Genomic DNA, 18,886 nt, shown 5'->3' on the forward strand with positions numbered 1-18,886 from the left:
CCAGGCAGGCAGTCCGTGGAGAGGAGGAGGACCAGGGCCACAGCCTCGGGGCAAGGCAAGGGAGAGCAGTTCGAGAGCACCAAGGCAGGGGAGTCACCCGCTGCCGCCCTCTGGCCGATCTCAGTCGCAGGAAGGAGCTGAGGAGGCACCTCCAAACTTTCCCTGAAACCCAGAACGCAAAAGCCCTGAAACAGGTAAAACCGAAAGGAAAGTGCCCCCGGGCACACGCAAGGGGGCCCCCCCTTCTCTTCCCTCCCCAAGACAGTCCTTGGCGTGGCGCACACACACAACTTGCCAGCCTGCGAAGGGCAGATGCTCCACCCGCAGCAGAGCCACCATGGGGCCCAACCTCCGCTCTCTTCTAGGAAGCTGGGATCTCCATCGCCTGAGGGAGCGTCAAATCCAGGCAACAGGCGGCACCATGAACATCCCCTCAGCCCAAACCAGCCAGGGTCTCCCCCCTCCTTCCCTCCCTTCACTGCAGCACAGGCCAACCGGCCCAGCTGCCCAGGCCTGGTGGCCCCCAATGGCCCCGACTGGGACCTGTGCGGAGGGGACTCACTCCAGCTCAGCCGGCTCAAGCGTGTGTGCGTGCGTGTGCAAAAGACTCCTGCTCCTCCTGGATCAGGGCGACTCCTCCAGAGCCCGCTTCCTCTGTGTCTTCCTGGCCAGGTCCAGGCACACACAGACCCGTCTCCCTGGCCCTCCCTGCTCTCCCCCACTGCCCGCCCTGCCTGCCTGACCTCTAACCATCCAGAACTCTCTCTGGGACCTGGGAAAGGCCCTCCAGCAAGCAAGCCCATTCCAGCCAGAGCCGGCCTCCTCACCAAGCAGGACCAAGTGGGTGGGGTGGGCGGGCAGGCAGCTGGCAACCCGCCCCATTTGGCTGGCTGCCCCAACTTGCCACCACACCCCCGAGGGTCATTTCTTTCGGTCACAGGACCTCAGTCACAATCCAGTTTACGCTCACCTCCCAAGGTCCAGGTCAGCCCTCGTGGCTGCAGCACCGAGACCCGAATGGCCAGTTGTTGGAAGGGGCCAACCCCTGCCTCCCAAAAGGGCCCGGCCAGGAGCAGTGCCAGACTCTGCAATACCAGGCCTGGCTGGCAGCCTCAGGAAGACCCCCCTCTGGCTGGACACTCAGCCTGGGTGCTCTGGAGCCCACCCCTCTGGGGTCAGCAAGTAAAACGGGCAGGCCACCACTCGGCACCTTTTTGCAATCGCCCCACTGTAACTGCACAGTCTCTGGGGAGGGGACAGGTGACGGGGGCCCTGGCCTGCTGCCAGGGAAGAGCACTCCCCAGGAGAGGCTGAGCACATGTGCTCCGCGGTCAGCACACAGGGCCGTTCCAGCAGCAAGGAAAGCAAAGGCACGAAACACGCCCCAACTCAGGAAGCATCAGCAGGTGCTCCCCAAACAGTCCCCTGAAGTTCCAGATGGGGCAGAACTTCTGGGCTCAGACCTAGAGAGCGGCTTCCAGGAGGTCTGCAGACCCCAGGGATTCCCCGGCCCCCCTCCTGCTCCCAGCACTCGAGAGGTGGCGCCAAGGGCTGGAATGGCTGCAGGGCAATGGGCGAAGCTGACGGTGGGGGGTGGCACCCTGCATGCTGGCCTCACTCTCGGCTTGTTCTTTGGGGAGGAAAGGAGGGTGCCAGAGGGCCCAGGCTGCCGGGGTCAAGAATGACTCAGGCTGCCCTTAGAGTATGGTGACTAAGCAGCCGTGTTTAGCTTCAAGCAGCCCCTGGCCAGCTTCCGCAGATGGGCTGTGCCAGAGATGCCCACCAGCAGGGCCGCTCCCACCACCACCCTGTGCGGAAGAGGCCCATTTCAGGCAGGAGCAGCTGGGCCTGGCTCCTGAGCCGCCTGGGAGGCAAGCCCAGCAGGGGAGAACAGGGCCCTCTTCTCTTTGGGCTGGGGGGGGAGGGTGAAGGGAGCGGGCCCGGGCTCTTCCCTTCTCCCCAGGGCCCATCCGCCCGCTGGGACTTTCCCAGCCGGTTCTCCCCTTCTTGCGGGAAGGCCAGTCCTGCTGCCCATCAGCGGATGATCCAGTTGCGTCAGAATGCTGATCGCCACCTCCCTCCCACCTCCGTTTCTTTGGAGCCCCTGCAGGTGGGACGCTTTCCAGAAGTGCTGGCTGGCGGCGTCCGGCAGGACACCCTAAATTTAGACTCTCTGACAAAAGCCCTGGAAGGCGGCCGAGCGGCTCGGAGGCTTTTAAAGGCTCTGCAGCTCCTGGTGGCTCTGTCGGGTGAGACTTGCTGGGCACAGCTTCCAGAGGGGAGGCCCGCGCCGACTGCTCCCTGTTGGCAGGCAGGAAGACGAGCCTGGGTGGAGGGTCCCGGCTTCTCCAGCGCTGATCTGCTTGGACACCCGCCCCCTCGGAGCTCACACCTTCAGTACCCTTGTCTGTTTTCTGGGCAGGACGCAACCAGGCAGGCGGCCAGCGCCATGGAGAAGGCCCATGGGATGTTCGACAACACGTTGGGGGGCTTCCTGAGGCCCCATCCAGAGCCCCGGAGCTTCTCAGGCAAGTGGGGAGAGAGGGCTGAACGGGCAACCTCTGAGCCAGTCTGCCCCTGACCACCTAGCTCTCGTCCAGCCAGGTCCATGGTCGAGGCTCTACTTTAAGCCAAGTGACCACAGGGAGGAGGTGCCCATCTTTCGGCTGCTTATGGGAAAGCCCGTCTGGTTTGCACCAACTGTGTTACCAGGACAACGGGCACCCAGGTGCTACCACCATGCCCCAGGACATCCCCCCTGCACATGGCCTGGCTGCAGTCGTTAAAGGTGAAGGAGCACGAAGGGGTCTTCTCACAAGCGCACCAACCCCTGACTTGCTACATCCCAACCCACAAGGGCACGCAAAGACAGCTCGGCCTTCTCCTTTCTTCTCTCTGAGCCACAGGGCCACTGTGGAGATCGGAACAGACCTAGCAAAGATCCAGGGATCCGGGGGGGAGGGAGGGGGGAATGGGCAGTTGATCTGGTGGAGAGATGGCGTGAAGTGTAACTCACACAGCCCGTCACTTAGGGAGCGTGTTGGCCATGGGGCCCTTGGGGTCCTACTCAACCTCAGGCTGCTTCACGCTCCAGACCAGTCTGCACTCTCCTAGGATGGGGCCACCGCCTCCACCAGGTGGGATTCTCAGGGCCCAGACTGGTAGCCCGCTCTTCCTCCCTGGCCCTGCCAGCGCAGCAGCTGCAAGCAGAGCCACCCGGGAGGCCTAACAGAGCAAGCGCAGCCTGGTTGCCCCAGCATCCTGCCCTGAGGTTTTCCTTTCGCCAGCAAATATGTCCCGGTGCCAGACTCAGGAATTCACGGAACTTCTATTCCCCCAACAGGCCGGGCTGGTGGGATGGGAAACATCAAAACCTTGGGGGATACGTACCAGTTTGCGGTGGATGTCAGTGACTTCTCCCCTGAAGACATTATTATTACCACATCAAAAAACCAGATTGAAGTCCGTGCTGAGAAGGTGAGTGGCTGCTGCTGAGCTGCCCCCGCTCTTTGAGAGAACTGGAGCCATTTTAAGGCAGAGCTGAGCAGTCTGGCTGGGGCTGAGGGGTGGGGCATCCCCAAAATGCCCAGCTGAGAAAAGCTGAGGCACTGCTCCTCAGACCCATGGCTGTGGGGAATCTCTTTCCCTGAACTTCAGGTTCTCTGCCTATCATGTGAGTATCACTCTCTCGTGCGCTGCAGAAATTAACAAGAAAAGGGAGTTATAAACTTGTACTTTTTTCATTGTTTCCTTGTAAATGGAAAAAGATTCATGTGCCAGAGCCCTGTTTTTCCCTTAAAAGCTAAATAATGCTGAGACAGTTTATAATTTATTATGTATTGGTCCTGAGAAACTTAGGAATTATAATTATACTGCAAACAGCAACCAAACATATAATGCAGATTTTTGAATTCACGGCAGAAACAAGCTGCAAACAAACAAACAAACAAACCGACCAACTTCTTGGTTTCCCCTTTGCCGGGGTATCACGCAAGAGACCAGCGATTGCCTTGGTTTGCAAGACTTGCTGATATCCTCTAAGAAGTGCCCCCCTACCCCATCAGAGGCCCTGGATGGGCCACCTTGGGATTTAATGGAGCAAAACCATCTGCAGGCAAGGGACTCTGGCAGTAGCAGTCACTGCTGCCTTAAGACATTCAGCCAATGGGACTGGGGAGGAAGGAAGCTCCCCGCCCCCTCCCGGCTGCCCCTCGGATGAGGCCCACAACTAGGGTCTGTGTCATCTGGGGCAAACATGGATTCCGCACCCATTGTGACACCCCCCCAGTGCTCATTTTGGCACCCCCCATTGTGGCACCCAGGGCACATGCCGCGCTTGCCCCCCCGGCCTGTTGCGGCCCTGCCTCAGACTACGTGGGAACACCACATCCAGGATGGTCCACGTTGACCAAAATGCACTCTGGGAGGCCTTTCTCCTCCAGAGGCCGATCTAGCAGAAGAAGGGGGCTTCATGGGCCAAGCTGCTTCTGCCTCAGTTTTGGCAGGGTCGCCAGACCCCCCTTAGTAGAGGTTCAGGGACAGGCTGCACCTTATTTTGCCGGCCAGGCAGCTGAGCCTTGGGAAGAGCGAGTTCCGTCAAAGTTCACGAGGCAAACTCTCGGGGCCCTAACCGCCGTCTCTTTGCCTTCCTCCCACGGACAGCTGGCGGCCGACGGGACCATCGTCAACACGTTCACCCACAAGTGCCAGCTCCCTGAAGATGTGGACCCCACGTCGGTCACCTCCGCCCTGGGGGCAGACGGCTCCCTGACCATCAAGGCGAGGAGAGGCCCGGCCAAACCACCAGAGCAAGTGCAGCAGACCTTCCGGACTGAGATAAAAATATGACCTCTGGAGTGGTTTGGGCGGGCAGGCAAGCGGGCAGGGAGCCGGGCTAGGCAGGTGGGGGTGGAAAGCAGATCTGTCCTTGGTGTTCTCCTTCGTCAATACGAGATGTTTTGGTTTGTTATCCGTGACTGAAGGTCAAAGGGATGCCGGCAAAGAGCCCAGCGGCAAAAGCTGCCCTTCCCCCCTTGGAAACAGAAAGGATGCCACAGCTTTTGCCAGCAGGAACAGCAAAGCTGGAGGGCAGCTGGAGCTGAACTTTCCAATTCTATGGCCAGCAATTCAATGAACGTTGAAGGGAAATACTCCCCCACCCCAAACAGAGGAGGTTGTTGATATGAAGCATATATGGTAGGGAGTCCATCCCACAGTGCTTGCTTCTGACGAACGTGCTTAGGAGGACCGAACACTGTCCAAACATTCAGGAGGTTTAAATGGTACATGTTAATATGCTAGTTCGTTATTTTCCCTTCCCTGCTGCCTTTGCTCCCCGTCAGATCCAGCTACGTCCACTAACGAAAATGTTGAGGAGAAACAAAAGATGTATAAACATTTAAACTTTAATTATACAAAGCGACTCCCTTGCAAGTCATGCCCCCACCTTGGCTCAGGGAATGCGTATGTCCTGGGGGGGAGGAGGAGAAAGCAGGAACAAGGCATGGACTTTTGTCCTTGTGTTGCATCCAACACACACAGACACACACACACACACTCGGGAGAGAGCGCGAACGGGGAAGAAGTGAGTCATGCTCTGGAAATAGGCCCGCCTGGCAAAGGACAGGCGGCACCGAGGCCTCTCCCGCGAGGCCGGGCAGGCCGATCGAGGCCTCCGGCGAAGGACGAGGGATTGGCGGCCCCGCCCTGGGGCTCTTGCGGACGGGGCAAGCGGCCCTCCCCTCGCCCGCTTCGGGGCAGCCGCGGCTCAGGCCCGGCCCGGGGGGGGTGACAAAGCCGCCGCCCCGGCCCGAAAACCTTCCGCCAGGACCCAGACGCCCTCACGGCCCCGCGGGGGCGCTGCCGGGGAGGCCCCGAAGCATCGCTGGCCCAGGCCGAGAACGCGGGTCCGCCCCGGCGAGCCGCCGTCACGCACTCACACGCGCGCGCGGAGACCCGCGACTGCACCGAGCACGAGCCTCCCCGGGAGGAGAAGCGGCACTCCGGCGGCCTCCGAACGAGACGGCGGGCGCGCCAGGGGCTCTCCCCTCGAAGGCCCGGCCGCGCTCCCAGCCGAGGGGAAGGCCCGCGGAAGGCGGGGTCCCCGGGAGAGGCCTCCCCTGCGGAGAGGGTCTGGGGCGCCCGGGGCCTTGCCCACTCTGCCGGCCCCCGCCCTGCCCGCCGGCGACACCTGGCCGGGCGAGGCTGTTTACAGGATCCACACGGCAGCCCGGCGCGGTGTTGGCGCAACACGGGACCAGCCCAGAGGCCGCCGCGCCCTCCCGCAGCTGCCGGTGCCGGGAGGGGGGCCGGCCTGAGGAGCGTCCCGGGGCGGTTCCCCTCAGGAGGAGCGAGGGCGGCCGCGGTTACCTCAGCCCAGCCCGATGAGGCCCCAGCGGGCTGCCTCTGGTGTCATGGCGGCCGGCCCTTCGCGCTCGCCCGACTCGGGGGGCCGCCCCCGACGCCGCGCGAGGCGTAGCGCGCCTGCGCGCAGAGCCCGGGCGGGAGGAGGGCACCGGCCGCGGTAACGCCGCTTCCGCCCGAGCCCAAAATGGCGGCGCCCTTTGTCTGTTCCGTGTCACCATGAGCGCCGCCGCCGCCGGGATTATGTGACGCGCCTGGGATGGCAGGTGCGGGGCCAGGAGGGCAGGGGGCGCCCGCGGGCTCCCTCCCCCGCCCAGCGTCAGGGCCGGGGGCCGGGAGCGGGGCCGCGGCTCGGAAGCCGGGGCAGGCGGCTGTCCCCGGAGCCGGGGCGAGACGGCGCCGAGATCGGGCGAAGAGGCCGCGGCGCGGGGGGCCCCCCGGGGTCCCGCGGAGGGCCGGGGCGCGGCTGCGGTTCTCCTTCCGACGGGCTCCGGGAAGGCCGGGCGACACGGCAGCTGTCAGGCCGCGCCGGAAGCCTTGCCGCGGTTAGGGTTAGGGTACGCGATGCAGTCTTCCCGCGGGCCGCTTCTTGCCGGCCGCACGACAGCCTTCCAGGGTAGGCGAGGCTAGGAGGCCACCAGGGGTCTTCCGGGCCCAGCCCGGATCCAGCCTCTCGCTCGCGGTTTCCCCAAGCGGTCGACGGGGCAGGGCGAGGCGGAGGACCGGGCGAGGCTGTACGGGACACCCTGCCGCCTTTCTCCCCAGCCATGGACTTCCCGCAGCACAGCCAGCAAGTCCTGGAGCAGCTGAACCAGCAGCGGCAGCTGGGCCTGCTGTGCGACTGCACCTTCGTGGTGGACGGCATCGACTTCAAGGCTCACAAGGCAGTGCTGGCAGCCTGCAGCGAGTACTTCAGGATGCTCTTCGTGGACCAGAAGGACGTGGTGCACCTGGACATCAGCAACGCGGCAGGTGGGACCCCCCTGCGTGGGAAGTGAGACCCTGGGACAGCGGCCCCACGCCTCCCCCGCTTTCTTTATTAGACTATTTTCCTGTACCTTTCTTTGGGTGTAAAAGGGCATAGGACCCCCACCTCCCCCCCAAGTAGATTTAAGTCCGGGAGAGAGAGTGCACGCGCCCAGAGACCCTCTGTGGCTGAGGGTCTCCCAGGTCTAATGCAGTGCTGGAACTGCTCTGCCGCTCTTTCTGGAGGGGCTGAATGTGCCTGGTCTCCCTCCTCGAGCCAGAATAGTTTGGCCCCCGTTGAGCGAGCATGCCATTTTGCATGCCTCTGCCATAGCTCCTGCCTGAAGGAGGGGAGAGTGGAACTGTTTTCCTTCTCAAAATATTTTAAAAAGCATCTGGCTTCAGGACTGGCGGAATGGATCCTTCGTATCCCGTATGCTGACATGAAAGAGTCAGCAGCTCATGGGGGGCGGGGCTTGATCTGTGACAGCCGGTCACCAGGTGGGTTGCAGGGGAAACCTGCAGGTACAGGATGATGTACAGGGTGCCGTGGCGAGGGGCCAGCTGGAGGACTTGGACAGCCTTGGCAAGAGACAGGACACAAGCCTCGGGGGCCCACCCTGGGGTGAGGTGGCCCCTGCTCCCTCCTTCCATGCAGTAGCTGTGGGAGCTAGAGGGAGCCTCCCAGGTTCCAGGCATTCTAGCTTACAGCAGCATTGGCAGGGCCTTCGCTTACTGGCTGGCCACTGACAAAGGCCGGGGAGGGGGCCGATACAAACCTCAAAGTCAGCTCTGTGCTTCGGAAACGTCCTGAGCCAGGGAGGGGCTGCATCTGGGGCTGCCGCCTGGCACTCACTCACCCTCTCGGTGTGCGATGCAGGGCTGGAGCAGGTGCTGGAGTTCATGTACACGGCCAAGCTGACTCTGAGCTCGGAGAACGTGGAGGACGTCTTGGCTGTGGGCAGCTTCCTTCAGATGCAGGAGATCGTCCAGGCCTGCAACACGCTGAGGGCCCTCTCGGCACCAGCAGGAGCCAGCCCGGAGATCCCAGCCGCAGCTGGTAGGGAGCTTTCTTACTGTGGGGCTCACCTCCCTTCCTTGCTTCCAGGGAGGCTGCAGCCTCGGGCGAGGCCCAGAAAGCATCTGCAGCTGAGCCACCCTTTGGCCAGTTTGAGGGGACATCTTTTCCACAGGGTGTGTGCGTGGGGGGGGGGTGAGTGATACGTCCTAAGAATGGGGCTTCTGCTTGGGGGGAAAGAGGGGAAATTGCTTCCCAATTTTAACTCCCAACTACTCATCCCTGCGGAAAGCCGAAAGCGCTATGGCCTTTGGAAAACACTGGGAAGTGCCAGCAGCACAAATGCTTGCCAGCGCGTACGATCCAGCTTCCTTGCTTTGAGGCTGGATCCTCAGGGCTGGAGGGAGCTTCCTCAGGGCAGCAGAGCAGGAGTTGACTTTGCTTTCCTGGCCTCGAAGCACCCTTGACTTCGTTGCGTTGGAAGCATAGAACGATGGAGGCGACACACACAATGTGGGCTTGCCCACTCTGGTTTTCTTTTGGTGTGGGATTCCTAAATTTGTTAACATAGTTTTGGGTGGGGTAATATGGTTTAAAGATGCAAACGTGAATCTGACTTATGTGCTGGAAATTTGCGATCTATCGTTATACGAAGACCCATGGATCTATTGAGCCAGAAAAATTATGCTTTTGTGACGAGCAGCTAGGGCCACCCAGGACCAGCCATCCTGGATTGACTGTAGAAGCCCACTTTTTCTGCCTGTGAACTAGTTCTCTGTAGATGTCCTGGGAAGGCCAGAAGGCGTCATTCCATGCGGTCAAGGCTCAACACCAGCGCGGTGCCAGAGGAAGTGGGGACAGGAAGGGCCCATTTGCGGGGGAGGCTGAATTTTCAGCAGGGGTCTGCAAATGGCTGCCCTCAGGCCACAGACTGCACTCCAGTGACGACCACAGCCACCGCAGGAAGCAGTGTGGCAGGCTGGACAAAGTCCTCGGAGCCGCTGCCGTTGCGGGGAAGGAAACTGCTGCTGACTGTAGCTGCTCGCTGGGTTTGGGGCTGAGCTGTGGGCAGTCATGCCTGGCTTTGCTTCCTCCCCTTGCCATCCCAGGGCAGGAGAAAACGACCAACAGTGGGCACAAGGTGGAGTCGGAAGCTCCTGGAGAGCGTGAGGAGCCCCTGCCAACCTCCTCTGGCAGCCTCCAGCGGGCCCAAGTGACCGATCCTGCAGAGGAGCTGAAGGAAGAGGTGGACAGCGTGGCCGGCAAGAGGCTGGGTAAGGGCCAAGTGCCTGTTCTCGATCACCTACCGGGCATGGGGAGTGCAGTTGTGGGATTGGTGGGAAAGGTGCTGGAGAACAGGCATTCTCATCAGCGTCATCAGCAGCAGCTTTGTCCCTTGCCGGTTTCTTCCAAGTCTCAACAGAACTTAAGTCTCAAATAGGTCTTGCTTCTTCCTTACCCTTGGAGCTGAAAATTATGCTGGTGCGAGTTCCACACTAACTATATCCCGCCTGAGATCTTTTCTTCCAAGCTCCCCAGATTTCCCACTGACTATCTTCCTTGGACAGTTCTGTTGGGTCTGCCATTAAGACAGGGACACCCCACTCCGTTTGCCGTGACTTTAAATATTTCCGGTTGCTTTTTTCCCTAAGCTAAAATTCTACAAGACCTCAGGAGACTTCCCTGCTCTGCCCAAGAGTGGCCTCATTTTCTTGCCTCTCCCAAAGCCCTCTTCCCTGATCCCCTGCTCCGCAAGCTGGCTTACTTCCTACGGGTGCCGCCCTCTTTGTGACGGTCCCCTTCTTTCCAGCTGCAGGCAAAGCGGGGGGAGACGTGAGCGACAGACAGCCGGAGCAGCTGCAGTCAGGCGTTCCCAGCCCCGGAGGAGAAAACAGCCGCAGCCCCAGAGCTCTCCCCTCCAGGGCCAGGGAGCCTGGTGAGCACCGAGGCAGGGATGGGAGGTCACCGAGAGAGAAAAATCTGCCACACTGAAGCACACAAGGCAGGGGTGCAAAACGTTTTGAGGTCAGGGGATGGAATGATAGTGGAAGGGACATTCTACGCACAGGACGCCTCTTGTGCCGAATGCGCAACGGCCAAAAGCAAAGCCGCCCGCCTCCATTGGGTGATCTAGGCAATCTCTCCAGTGACTTAAGACTTGAGGGCACAATAATTAAACAACCAGGGGATGGAATGCGTTCTGGTTCCAGTAATTATTTTTCCCTTTCTGGAGCTGGTCTTCGGGACCTTTTTCTCAGAGAAGAGGCAGGCTGTTCTCTGTCGCAATTTCTGGGAGAGGCACATACATGGAAAAGGAGGCAGCAGTCGGCCCCCGGATGGTGCCGGGTAGCCCGGGGAAGCAGCTGCCTCTTTTCTCCCTGAGCTTAGTCTCTCTCCTTGCTCCTCCAGAGCCTTCAACGCTGAATGTCCCTGCCGAGACGGAGGTGGAGCTGGAAGGCCATGAGGAGGAGGAGGAGGAAGACCCAACCTCCGAGGCGGAGGGGAACGGCGAGGCAGCCGAGCCCAAACCTGCCAGGCTGGCCAATGGCGGTGTTCCCGAGGAGGCCGAGTCTGGGGGCACCGACTCTGGGCAGGAGAACGCGGGGGAAGCCAGGCTACTGCGCTCCGGAACATACAGTGACAGGACGGAGTCGAAAACGTACGGCTCAGTGACCCACAAGTGTGAGGTGAGTTGTGGGTCCATTAACTGCCTCAGAAGAGAGCAGACAGGTTGAAGCTGATCCCAAACCATTGGATTCGTGGGACGGCCGGCTGCAGCAAAAAGCATTGGGCGGTGGGGTCCACAGTGTGGGGGCAAAGCTCCTCTGGTGGGAGCAAGACATCCCCTGGCTGGTTGGCAGCTTCAGGCGGAAAGTCAGCGAGAGCAGAAGGCAGCGGTGCCCTTGCTTGGTTGGAGCTGCCATCCCAGTGAAAAGGGCGAATGGGCCACACGGGGCGGAGGCCCTCTTCCTCCCTCCTGGAAGGCACATCTGGCCGGTCTCCTCAGCCACTGCTCTGGGCGAGCATTCACGAGTTTGCAGCCCCAAGACCGAACCCTCGTTGCTCTCCCCCCGCAACCTGGGAAAAGGTTTCAGCTGGCATTTGTGATTCTTCCTGTGCCCTTCCTGGAGTTCAGCACAAGAGAAACCCCAGCTGACAATGGATGGTCTCTCCTTTGCCTTGGCAGAGGGTGGAAGGAGAGGGCTGCCTTGAGGCCCTGAGCATCACTGGATTGGCAAAGGGGCACGGGGCTGGCCAGGAAGGGTTTCGGCAGGGAAACCCAAGCGCGGTGCGCTGGAGGTGAGGCTGGGCCAGCAGTGCCTTTCCTTCCTCCTGCAGGACTGTGGAAAGGAATTCACCCACACGGGCAACTTCAAACGCCACATCCGCATCCACACCGGAGAGAAGCCCTTCTCCTGCCGAGAATGCAGCAAAGCCTTTTCTGACCCCGCGGCCTGCAAAGCACACGAGAAGACGCACAGGTGCGATGGTGGGGGAAGGGGGAAGGGGGCTCCAGCTGACTGCCTTCCGTCCTTAGCAAAGAAGAGGCCAAGCTGCTGATTGCAGCCACTGGAGGGAGACTGTGTGACGCCAGTCCCACTGGGCCTGCTTGGCTGATGCGCTCTGCCCAGGTGGCTCAAAGTCTGCGCCAAGAAAGCCTGGAACCATCCCAGCCTGGGTTGCTTGCGGTCTCTGGGGCAAGCTGATTCACAGAGCCTGTCCTCGCTGTCTGCCCATTCTAGCCCTGCGGCCGAGCGGCTCTCTGGGGGGCTGCGGGGCCCCTGGGCCATGCTGGCTGCGGTGGTCAGCACCTCTTCCTGCCCTGCAGCCCCCTCAAGCCATACAGCTGCGAGGAGTGTGGCAAGAGCTACCGCCTGATCAGCCTGCTGAACCTGCACAAGAAGCGCCACACGGGAGAGGCCAGGTATCGCTGTGAGGACTGTGGGAAGCTCTTCACCACCTCAGGCAACCTGAAGCGCCACCAGCTGGTGCACAGTGGGGAGAAGCCCTACCAGTGCGACTACTGTGGCCGCTCCTTCTCCGATCCGACCTCCAAAATGCGGCACCTCGAAACGCACGACACTGACAAAGAGCACCAGTGCCCTCACTGCGAGAAGATGTTCAACCAGGTGAGGAGGGGGCAGGGCCACCTCCTCCCGCCAGGCCCTGCCTGAGTGGAGAGCTGTGCGGGTATGGCGGCCCACGTGCTCACCACCAGCTTCTTGCGACTGCCGGCAGGTGGGAAACCTCAAGGCCCACTTGAAGATCCACATTGCTGACGGGCCCCTGAAGTGCCGCGAGTGCGGGAAGCAGTTCACTACCTCAGGTACGGGGGGCTCAGCCAAGGGCCAACTGCCCGGGAGGCCAGAGAGGTGGGCAGGGCTTGCCCTAGAAGCAGGCTGGCTTGGGCCGGGCACCGAGGCAGCCTTCAAGCGGCTTTGCCGGCCCCCTCCCCTCTCTGCAGGTAACTTGAAGCGGCATCTCCGCATCCACAGTGGAGAGAAACCGTACATCTGTGTGCACTGCCAGCGCCAGTTTGCTGACCCGGGAGCTCTCCAGCGCCACGTCCGCATTCACACAGGTGAGTCTCGGGCCCTGGGCGGGCAGCCGGGCAAGTGCGGCCTCTGAGGAAACCAGCGTCGGCCCTCCAGAGCTCCAGCAAGGTCTCCAATTGATGTTGGAAAGAACCCTCTCTACCCCTGGGGCTGGCGCTTAATGGCAAGGAGGCAGGTTTCCACCAACCTGGGAGCGGCGCCTTGAGCTTTCCAGTCAGGAGTTGCGTGCTGGCTGAGGGTACCCCCTGCTCTGGATCCCTGCCAGCCAACCTTGTCTCTAGAGGCAGGTGGGCTGGGAAGGGCAGGGGCACACTGGCCCATGGATGTCTGGCCTGCAGGCAAGACTAGCATCCAAGTCAAGGATTTTCTTCAAGATCCGCCAAAGCTGTATAGCCACAGCCAGATTTTTAAACACTTAAGTTTTGTGGTACGTTTCTGAAAACGGGGGGGAAAAACCCTTTTTCTCCAAACTCAGCTTATCTGTGGGAGGTTCAATAATGCTGAAAATAAGTTTCTTTTTGAGGTTAGATTTACTTATTTTTTCAAAATATATTTGTGTTATTCTGGTCCTTGTTGGTTTGTGATGCTGTAATCCTGAGAAATTCAACAAAAGTCCTCCACTTGTGTCTCATGTGTGTCCCAAACAATCTTCTACTTTGAACCTTTCCGTTTTTGACAAAAATGTGGAAATCTCCACTTTTATCCTCATCAAAATTCTTTTGTGGCACAGAATTTCTGGAGAATGCAAACAATCTTTTATTTTCCTCACTGCAGTTTTCATATTCTGGATCCACTATCATGGTTAATGTTTCTTTTGAAGCATTAGATATTTTGAGAATTTCTTTAAAACACTTTTCTGTTCTTTTACATTTATCTCTTTTTCTTTCTGCTAAATTTCTGAACAATGCAGAAATCTCCCAGTTTTGGCCCCCAAAACGGATATTAATCCATGTAGTGATGAAGCGCATGTTTCCACACACAGGCAGCTGCTCGCTGTCCTGGGCACCCGTTCCGCCAGACTGGCTGGCAACTCCCAAGGGTCGGGACGGGGGCTGCCACACGCACTCCTCTCTCCCCAGGTGAGAAGCCCTGCCAGTGCATGATCTGCGGAAAGGCCTTCACCCAGGCCAGCTCTCTCATAGCCCACGTGCGCCAGCACACCGGGGAAAAGCCCTACGTCTGTGAACGCTGTGGCAAAAGGTGAGGGGGTACCTGCAAGCTTTGCCCCCCCCCCACCTCTCCTGGTCTGCCCAGTCTGTCAGCTCTTATTTCTCTGGGTCCTCCCTTTCAGCGGAGGAATGACACTGAACACTGGGGTTTCCTCCCATTCCTGAGGAAGAGCGGCCATGGCGTCAGTTAGCCGTTTGGCAGGCGCTTGGCTGGTCAGGGTTTGGGCTGGTGCAGAGTCACTGCTATGAATTGGGGAGCTGCCCGGGGCTCTTTCACTCGCATGCCTGCCCAAATAGAATTAGGCCTGCCTCAGCCTCTGCAGAACGGGCACAGGTAATATGGACCTAGCAGAGTTACTGGGAGGCACCGGGACACCGGCCTGGTGATTGTGATCCTGGGACCCGTCTGCCTTCCCTTGCAGATTTGTCCAGTCTAGCCAGCTGGCCAATCACATCCGCCACCACGACAACATTCGCCCTCATAAGTGCAGCGTCTGCAGCAAAGCTTTTGTCAACGTGGGTGATCTCTCCAAGCACATCATCATCCACACAGGTGAGGAGCAGGAATCGGCCTCACCCTCCGCTTGAGCTCTTAGCTGGCTGGCCAGACCGGAGGCCCTTCCGCCCCTGAGCAAGTCCTGGGCAGCTCAGGAAGCAGCAGGCCCGCCCCGCCCCGCCACACTCACAGAGCCCCTCCTCAATTCCACACAGGTGAAAAGCCATTCCTGTGTGACAAGTGTGGCCGGGGCTTCAACCGGGTGGATAATCTCCGTTCCCACGTCAAGACGGTCCACCAAGGCAAAGCAGGGATGAAGCTCCTGGAGCCCAGTGAAGGCGATGAGCTCAACATTGTCACTGTGGCCTCAGATGAGATGGTGACCCTGGCCACAGAAGCCCTGGCCGCCACGGCAGTCACTCAGCTCACCGGTGAGGAGAGGGAAACTGCTCCCCCCACTTTTTTTGACAGTCTGGCTGGCTGAGGCCTTTGAAATCTGTTTTACATCACTGGCAAATGAAACATTTCTAGAAATCTGAAAAACGGAGTAGTTAAGTCAAAACTCATTTGATCTAATAAAGGGGAGGCAGGGGTGATGTAATTTGGTCCAATGTTCCCCACCTCGCCCCACATCCCACCGCTTTCAGTTCCTCCCAGCCCTGGGGATGGGTGACTGCTCCACGGGGAGGCCGAGCGGCCAGTCATACTGTACCTGGGAGCGATCGTGACCGGGCGTCCTCTCCTTAGTCGTTCCTGTAGCAGCTCCAGTCATTGCAGATGAGACGGAAGCGCTGAAGGCAGAGATCACCAAGGCCGTGAAGCAAGTCCAAGAGGCAGGTGCGTGAGCCACCCCTTGGCTTCCTCTGGGGGCCGCCTCTCCCAAGGAGCTGATTAAAATAAATCTGCCACGGGGGGCAGCACCCTCCCAGGCAAAGGTTTGGCTTGGCCTTTTCCCTCCTGTGTGACCTTGAGAGGAAAGGGGTGCAGAAAGCTGCTTCTGAAACAGAAAATACTCTTTTAGTCAAAGGGGTGGGCTCTGGCTTCAGGGTGGATATTTGGAGGAAAGGGAACTGGGGGGAAGACAGGGTGCTCAGAAACTCCGTCTTCCCGCCTGGCTGTCCTTCCAGACCCCAACACCCAAATCCTCTACGCCTGCGATTCCTGCGGAGAGAAGTTCCTGGACGCCAACAGCTTGGCCCAGCACGTGCGCATCCACACGGCCCAAGCCCTGGTCATGTTCCAGGCGGACACAGACTTTTACCAACAATACGGCGCTACCACCGCCTGGCACGGCGAGCAGGTCATCCCCTCTGGGGAGCTACTCTTCCGGGCACGGGACGGGAGCGAGGTATCACCAGCCTTGCCAGAGGCACCGCCACAGGCTGGAGAGTAACAGGAGATGCTGCTCAGCCTCGAGACTGATGCCCCAAGCAGAACTCCTGCGCCAGCTTGGGGAGCACCCCCCGTCCCCCGCCAAAGGACCGGAAGGGCTCTGCTCCAACCAGCCGCAGCCTCCCCCCTCTCTGAACTTTCCGGCATCACTCACAAACTGCTATTTAAAGCCACGAGTGCTACATAAGACTGATGTAAAAAAAATATTTCTGTATTGGAGAGACTACATCTGCATTAATACTGAGAAGAAATAAAGGCTGTTATTTTCTATGTTTAAAATTACAAACTAGCTTGGCTGAGCTCTAACTCTGTTTCTTCAGCCAAGGTTCCCTAACTTTTCTTCTTCAACTGGTCTGCCAGCAGAACGGCCTTCTGACGCAGGAGGGACTGTCTCCTGAAGCGTGTTTTTGCTCTGTCAGATCCCGGGAAAAGGCTAAGGCTTCTGGCTGCCTCAGAATGAGAAGCAGCTGCTGCTCACTAAGGGGTAAGGAGGTTAGCGACACTTTGCCAAAAGCAGCCTAGGCACCCCCACTTTCCTGCAGATAGCCGTCAACACCAGAATGCTTTGTCTTTTTTAATAAAGTCTGTAATCCAATGGACACACAAAACAAAACTGCGCTGAGAAAACAGTTCCATAAATTAAGTCTTAGGAGAAGAAGGACCAGAGAAGGCGGATAGAAAGTCTGTACAGTGGGTGACACCTTCCACGGGCTGAGCAGAGGCGGGGCAGCCCGTGTCTGAATGAAGCGCACTTACAAATGAGTGACAAATACAAAGTTGGAGTATGAAAATAAGATTTTCTTTGAAAACACATCTTTTTTGGCACAGATTAAAAAAAAAGTATGTTGTGGGGATCAGATTTCTTTCGAGTCAGTATTATATATATATATATATATTTTATATATATATATATATTTTATATATATATATATATTTATATATACACACACCCACGGAGTCCTGCGTATCCCACCAAGAAGGAAAAATAGCTCTCCTTTTTAGGTTTTGCTTTGCTTCAGTGTAAACTGTACATCCAGGATGGAGAAGAGAAACGGCGGGGGGGGGGGGGCTTTTTCCTGGAGATCCGAGCGAGAGGGAGAAATGCTCCTCGACCCACAGACCGGAGCAGAAGGTCCTGTGTTCTGAAGTCCACACCGCCAGCTGGTGTGTGTGTACTGAGACATCCATCCGGCACACCACAACAACTCTTCAACTGTGCAAAGGTCCAAAGTCGCAAATTTAGTGCAAAGGCAGTTCTGGTTCCTCCTCTTCCTCCTCGTTTTCTATAGTTAGCTGTCAAATTAAAAAAAACAGGCTTCCTTTAGTCTCCCCCATAGGAGACAAGAAGCCCAGGCTCCATCTGCCTCTGGGGTGCCTCCAAAGTCCATCTTCGCAAAAGCCCGTATGTAAACATTCAAGGCCGTGGGAACCACCACCCTGCGAGGGTTTGATCGAGGCCCAGCGGGGACGGGAGGATCCAGTTCCTTCCTTTTTTCACTCTCTCTCTCCTCCTGCCGCAGGGCCAGGGAGGGCAATGTCCGTTCCGCTGAGTCACTCAGACAGCTGCAATAACAATCATCAGATGGGGAGAGATGTTTGAGATACTGGCAAGGAGGTCCGGCGCCAGCCGGGAGAGGTGGCTCTCCGAGAAGTCACAAGGTGGGAAGATCTGTAGGACGTAAGCAGGCTGGAAGAGAGAACCAAAGGCGAAACTGTGAACCCCTTGAGCCTGGACAGCTTGCCTGGCACGCCATGCTAGGAAGCAGAGGGAAAACGAGCGCAAGCGGAGCCGTGGCCCTGGCCTAGCAGGGACCCCGAGGGCCAACGTGGGCACTGCCCCTGCCACAGAGACTGAGAAGAGCTCAGGAGTCCTGCAAACTGGACAGACCAGTCTCTGCATGGAGTAACTCCTTTGGCAATGACCCTAATGGGGAATTGAAGGGGGGCCTTGGGCCGTTACAGTTCCTTCTGCTGAGCTGCACCTTCTTGCCCAGCTGGGTTCTGGGGATCCCGATCTTTGACAAGGCCCTTCATTTGGAAAGGCTGGCTCGCTCAGAGAAGAGGCTGAGAACTGGAGCCCCCGAAAGATACACGCTCCAGACTTGCCAGCTCGGACAAATGGTTTCCGGCTCTGCTTGGGACTGCCCAAAGGGCCAGATTTCAAGGAACTGTCTTCTGCTCCACCCTCCCTTTCCCAGTTGCTCAAGCAGGCCAGGGACACATTCTTGTTTTCAAGAAAGGGAACAGCCCAGCCCCATTTTTCCTTCTCTTCCTACCTGGTTGGAGCCTGGATTGGGAACATTTATGATGCCAGCAGCTTGCTTTGCTTGCAGGTAGCTAATAAAGGCCGCCTTGAGCGACTCGGTCTGGCTCACCACATCCTCTTGGTCTCGGCCACAGGGCAGAGCCAGCAGCAGGCAGTAGTCGCTCTCCACCTGGAAGACAAGACACGGCCTCCAGGCCTGAGTATCGCTTCTCTCGGGCACCACCAGAAGCCCCCTGCAGCCCAACTACAACCTTGGAACCATTTTGACACAGATGAGTAGAAAATGGGCAGCCTCGTAATTGCCAGGATAAAAGGGTTTCGTTTTCCTGGCACAGAACTTTAGTTCTATGACCTGCAGATGTAATTTCCCCCCATACACCTCAGCCTATCATTCTGCATGAAACTGGGCAGGAGTGAAGAAGGCCTGTGGCTGGGCGTTATCTTTTTACTGCTCCTTTTTTAACCAGGAACTTTCTGCCACACACATCCTTACTGACCTTGCAAACACAGGGAAATCAAGGATGAGGCTCAGAGACTGAAAGCTGAACTTTCCCCAGGTTTCTCCAGCCCTTGCCCAACAGTCACCACTGCACCAGGTGGATGTGCTGAACTCTCCCTGACACCACACAGGTGTACTTTTCTGTTGCAGAGCGGTGAACT

The 18,886-nt window shown here is 58.5% G+C and overlaps 3 protein-coding genes across 4 annotated transcripts in view; 2 read left to right on the forward strand and 1 right to left on the reverse strand.

The window, feature by feature from the left end:
* The first annotated feature begins 1,744 nt into the window (after nt 1-1,744).
* HSPB7 (heat shock protein family B (small) member 7) lies at nt 1,745-5,443 on the forward strand. The gene is made up of 3 exons (XM_063317325.1): nt 1,745-2,528; nt 3,344-3,477; nt 4,663-5,443. The coding sequence occupies exons 1-3, from the start codon at nt 1,760-1,762 to the stop codon at nt 4,846-4,848; spliced, it is 1,089 nt and encodes a 362-aa protein (XP_063173395.1). The 5' UTR covers nt 1,745-1,759; the 3' UTR covers nt 4,849-5,443.
* Nucleotides 5,444-6,522: 1,079 nt separating this feature from the next.
* ZBTB17 (zinc finger and BTB domain containing 17) lies at nt 6,523-16,249 on the forward strand. Of its 2 annotated transcripts, none has more exons than XM_063317359.1 (15): nt 6,523-6,629; nt 7,129-7,335; nt 8,210-8,389; nt 9,457-9,621; nt 10,158-10,283; nt 10,757-11,034; nt 11,687-11,829; nt 12,177-12,477; nt 12,587-12,674; nt 12,813-12,929; nt 13,983-14,103; nt 14,495-14,625; nt 14,784-14,999; nt 15,316-15,405; nt 15,696-16,249. In XM_063317359.1, the coding sequence occupies exons 1-15, from the start codon at nt 6,623-6,625 to the stop codon at nt 15,959-15,961; spliced, it is 2,436 nt and encodes an 811-aa protein (XP_063173429.1). In that variant the 5' UTR covers nt 6,523-6,622; the 3' UTR covers nt 15,962-16,249. The 2 variants fall into 2 exon arrangements, with proteins under 2 accessions (XP_063173429.1, XP_063173428.1); XM_063317358.1 differs by lacking the exon at nt 6,523-6,629 and adding an exon at nt 6,828-6,979.
* Nucleotides 16,250-16,521: 272 nt separating this feature from the next.
* Nucleotides 16,522-18,886, reverse strand: part of SPEN (spen family transcriptional repressor) — a 51,125-nt gene continuing 48,760 nt past the window's right edge. Inside the window, 2 exon segments of the mRNA XM_063317357.1 lie at nt 16,522-17,647; nt 18,237-18,395. Of these exon segments, the coding sequence (XP_063173427.1) occupies nt 17,516-17,647; nt 18,237-18,395 (291 nt within the window). The 3' untranslated portion in view covers nt 16,522-17,515.

This window comes from Candoia aspera, chromosome 18 (genome assembly GCF_035149785.1).
Source record: "Candoia aspera isolate rCanAsp1 chromosome 18, rCanAsp1.hap2, whole genome shotgun sequence".
In the NCBI taxonomy this organism is placed as follows: Eukaryota; Metazoa; Chordata; class Lepidosauria; order Squamata; family Boidae; genus Candoia; species Candoia aspera.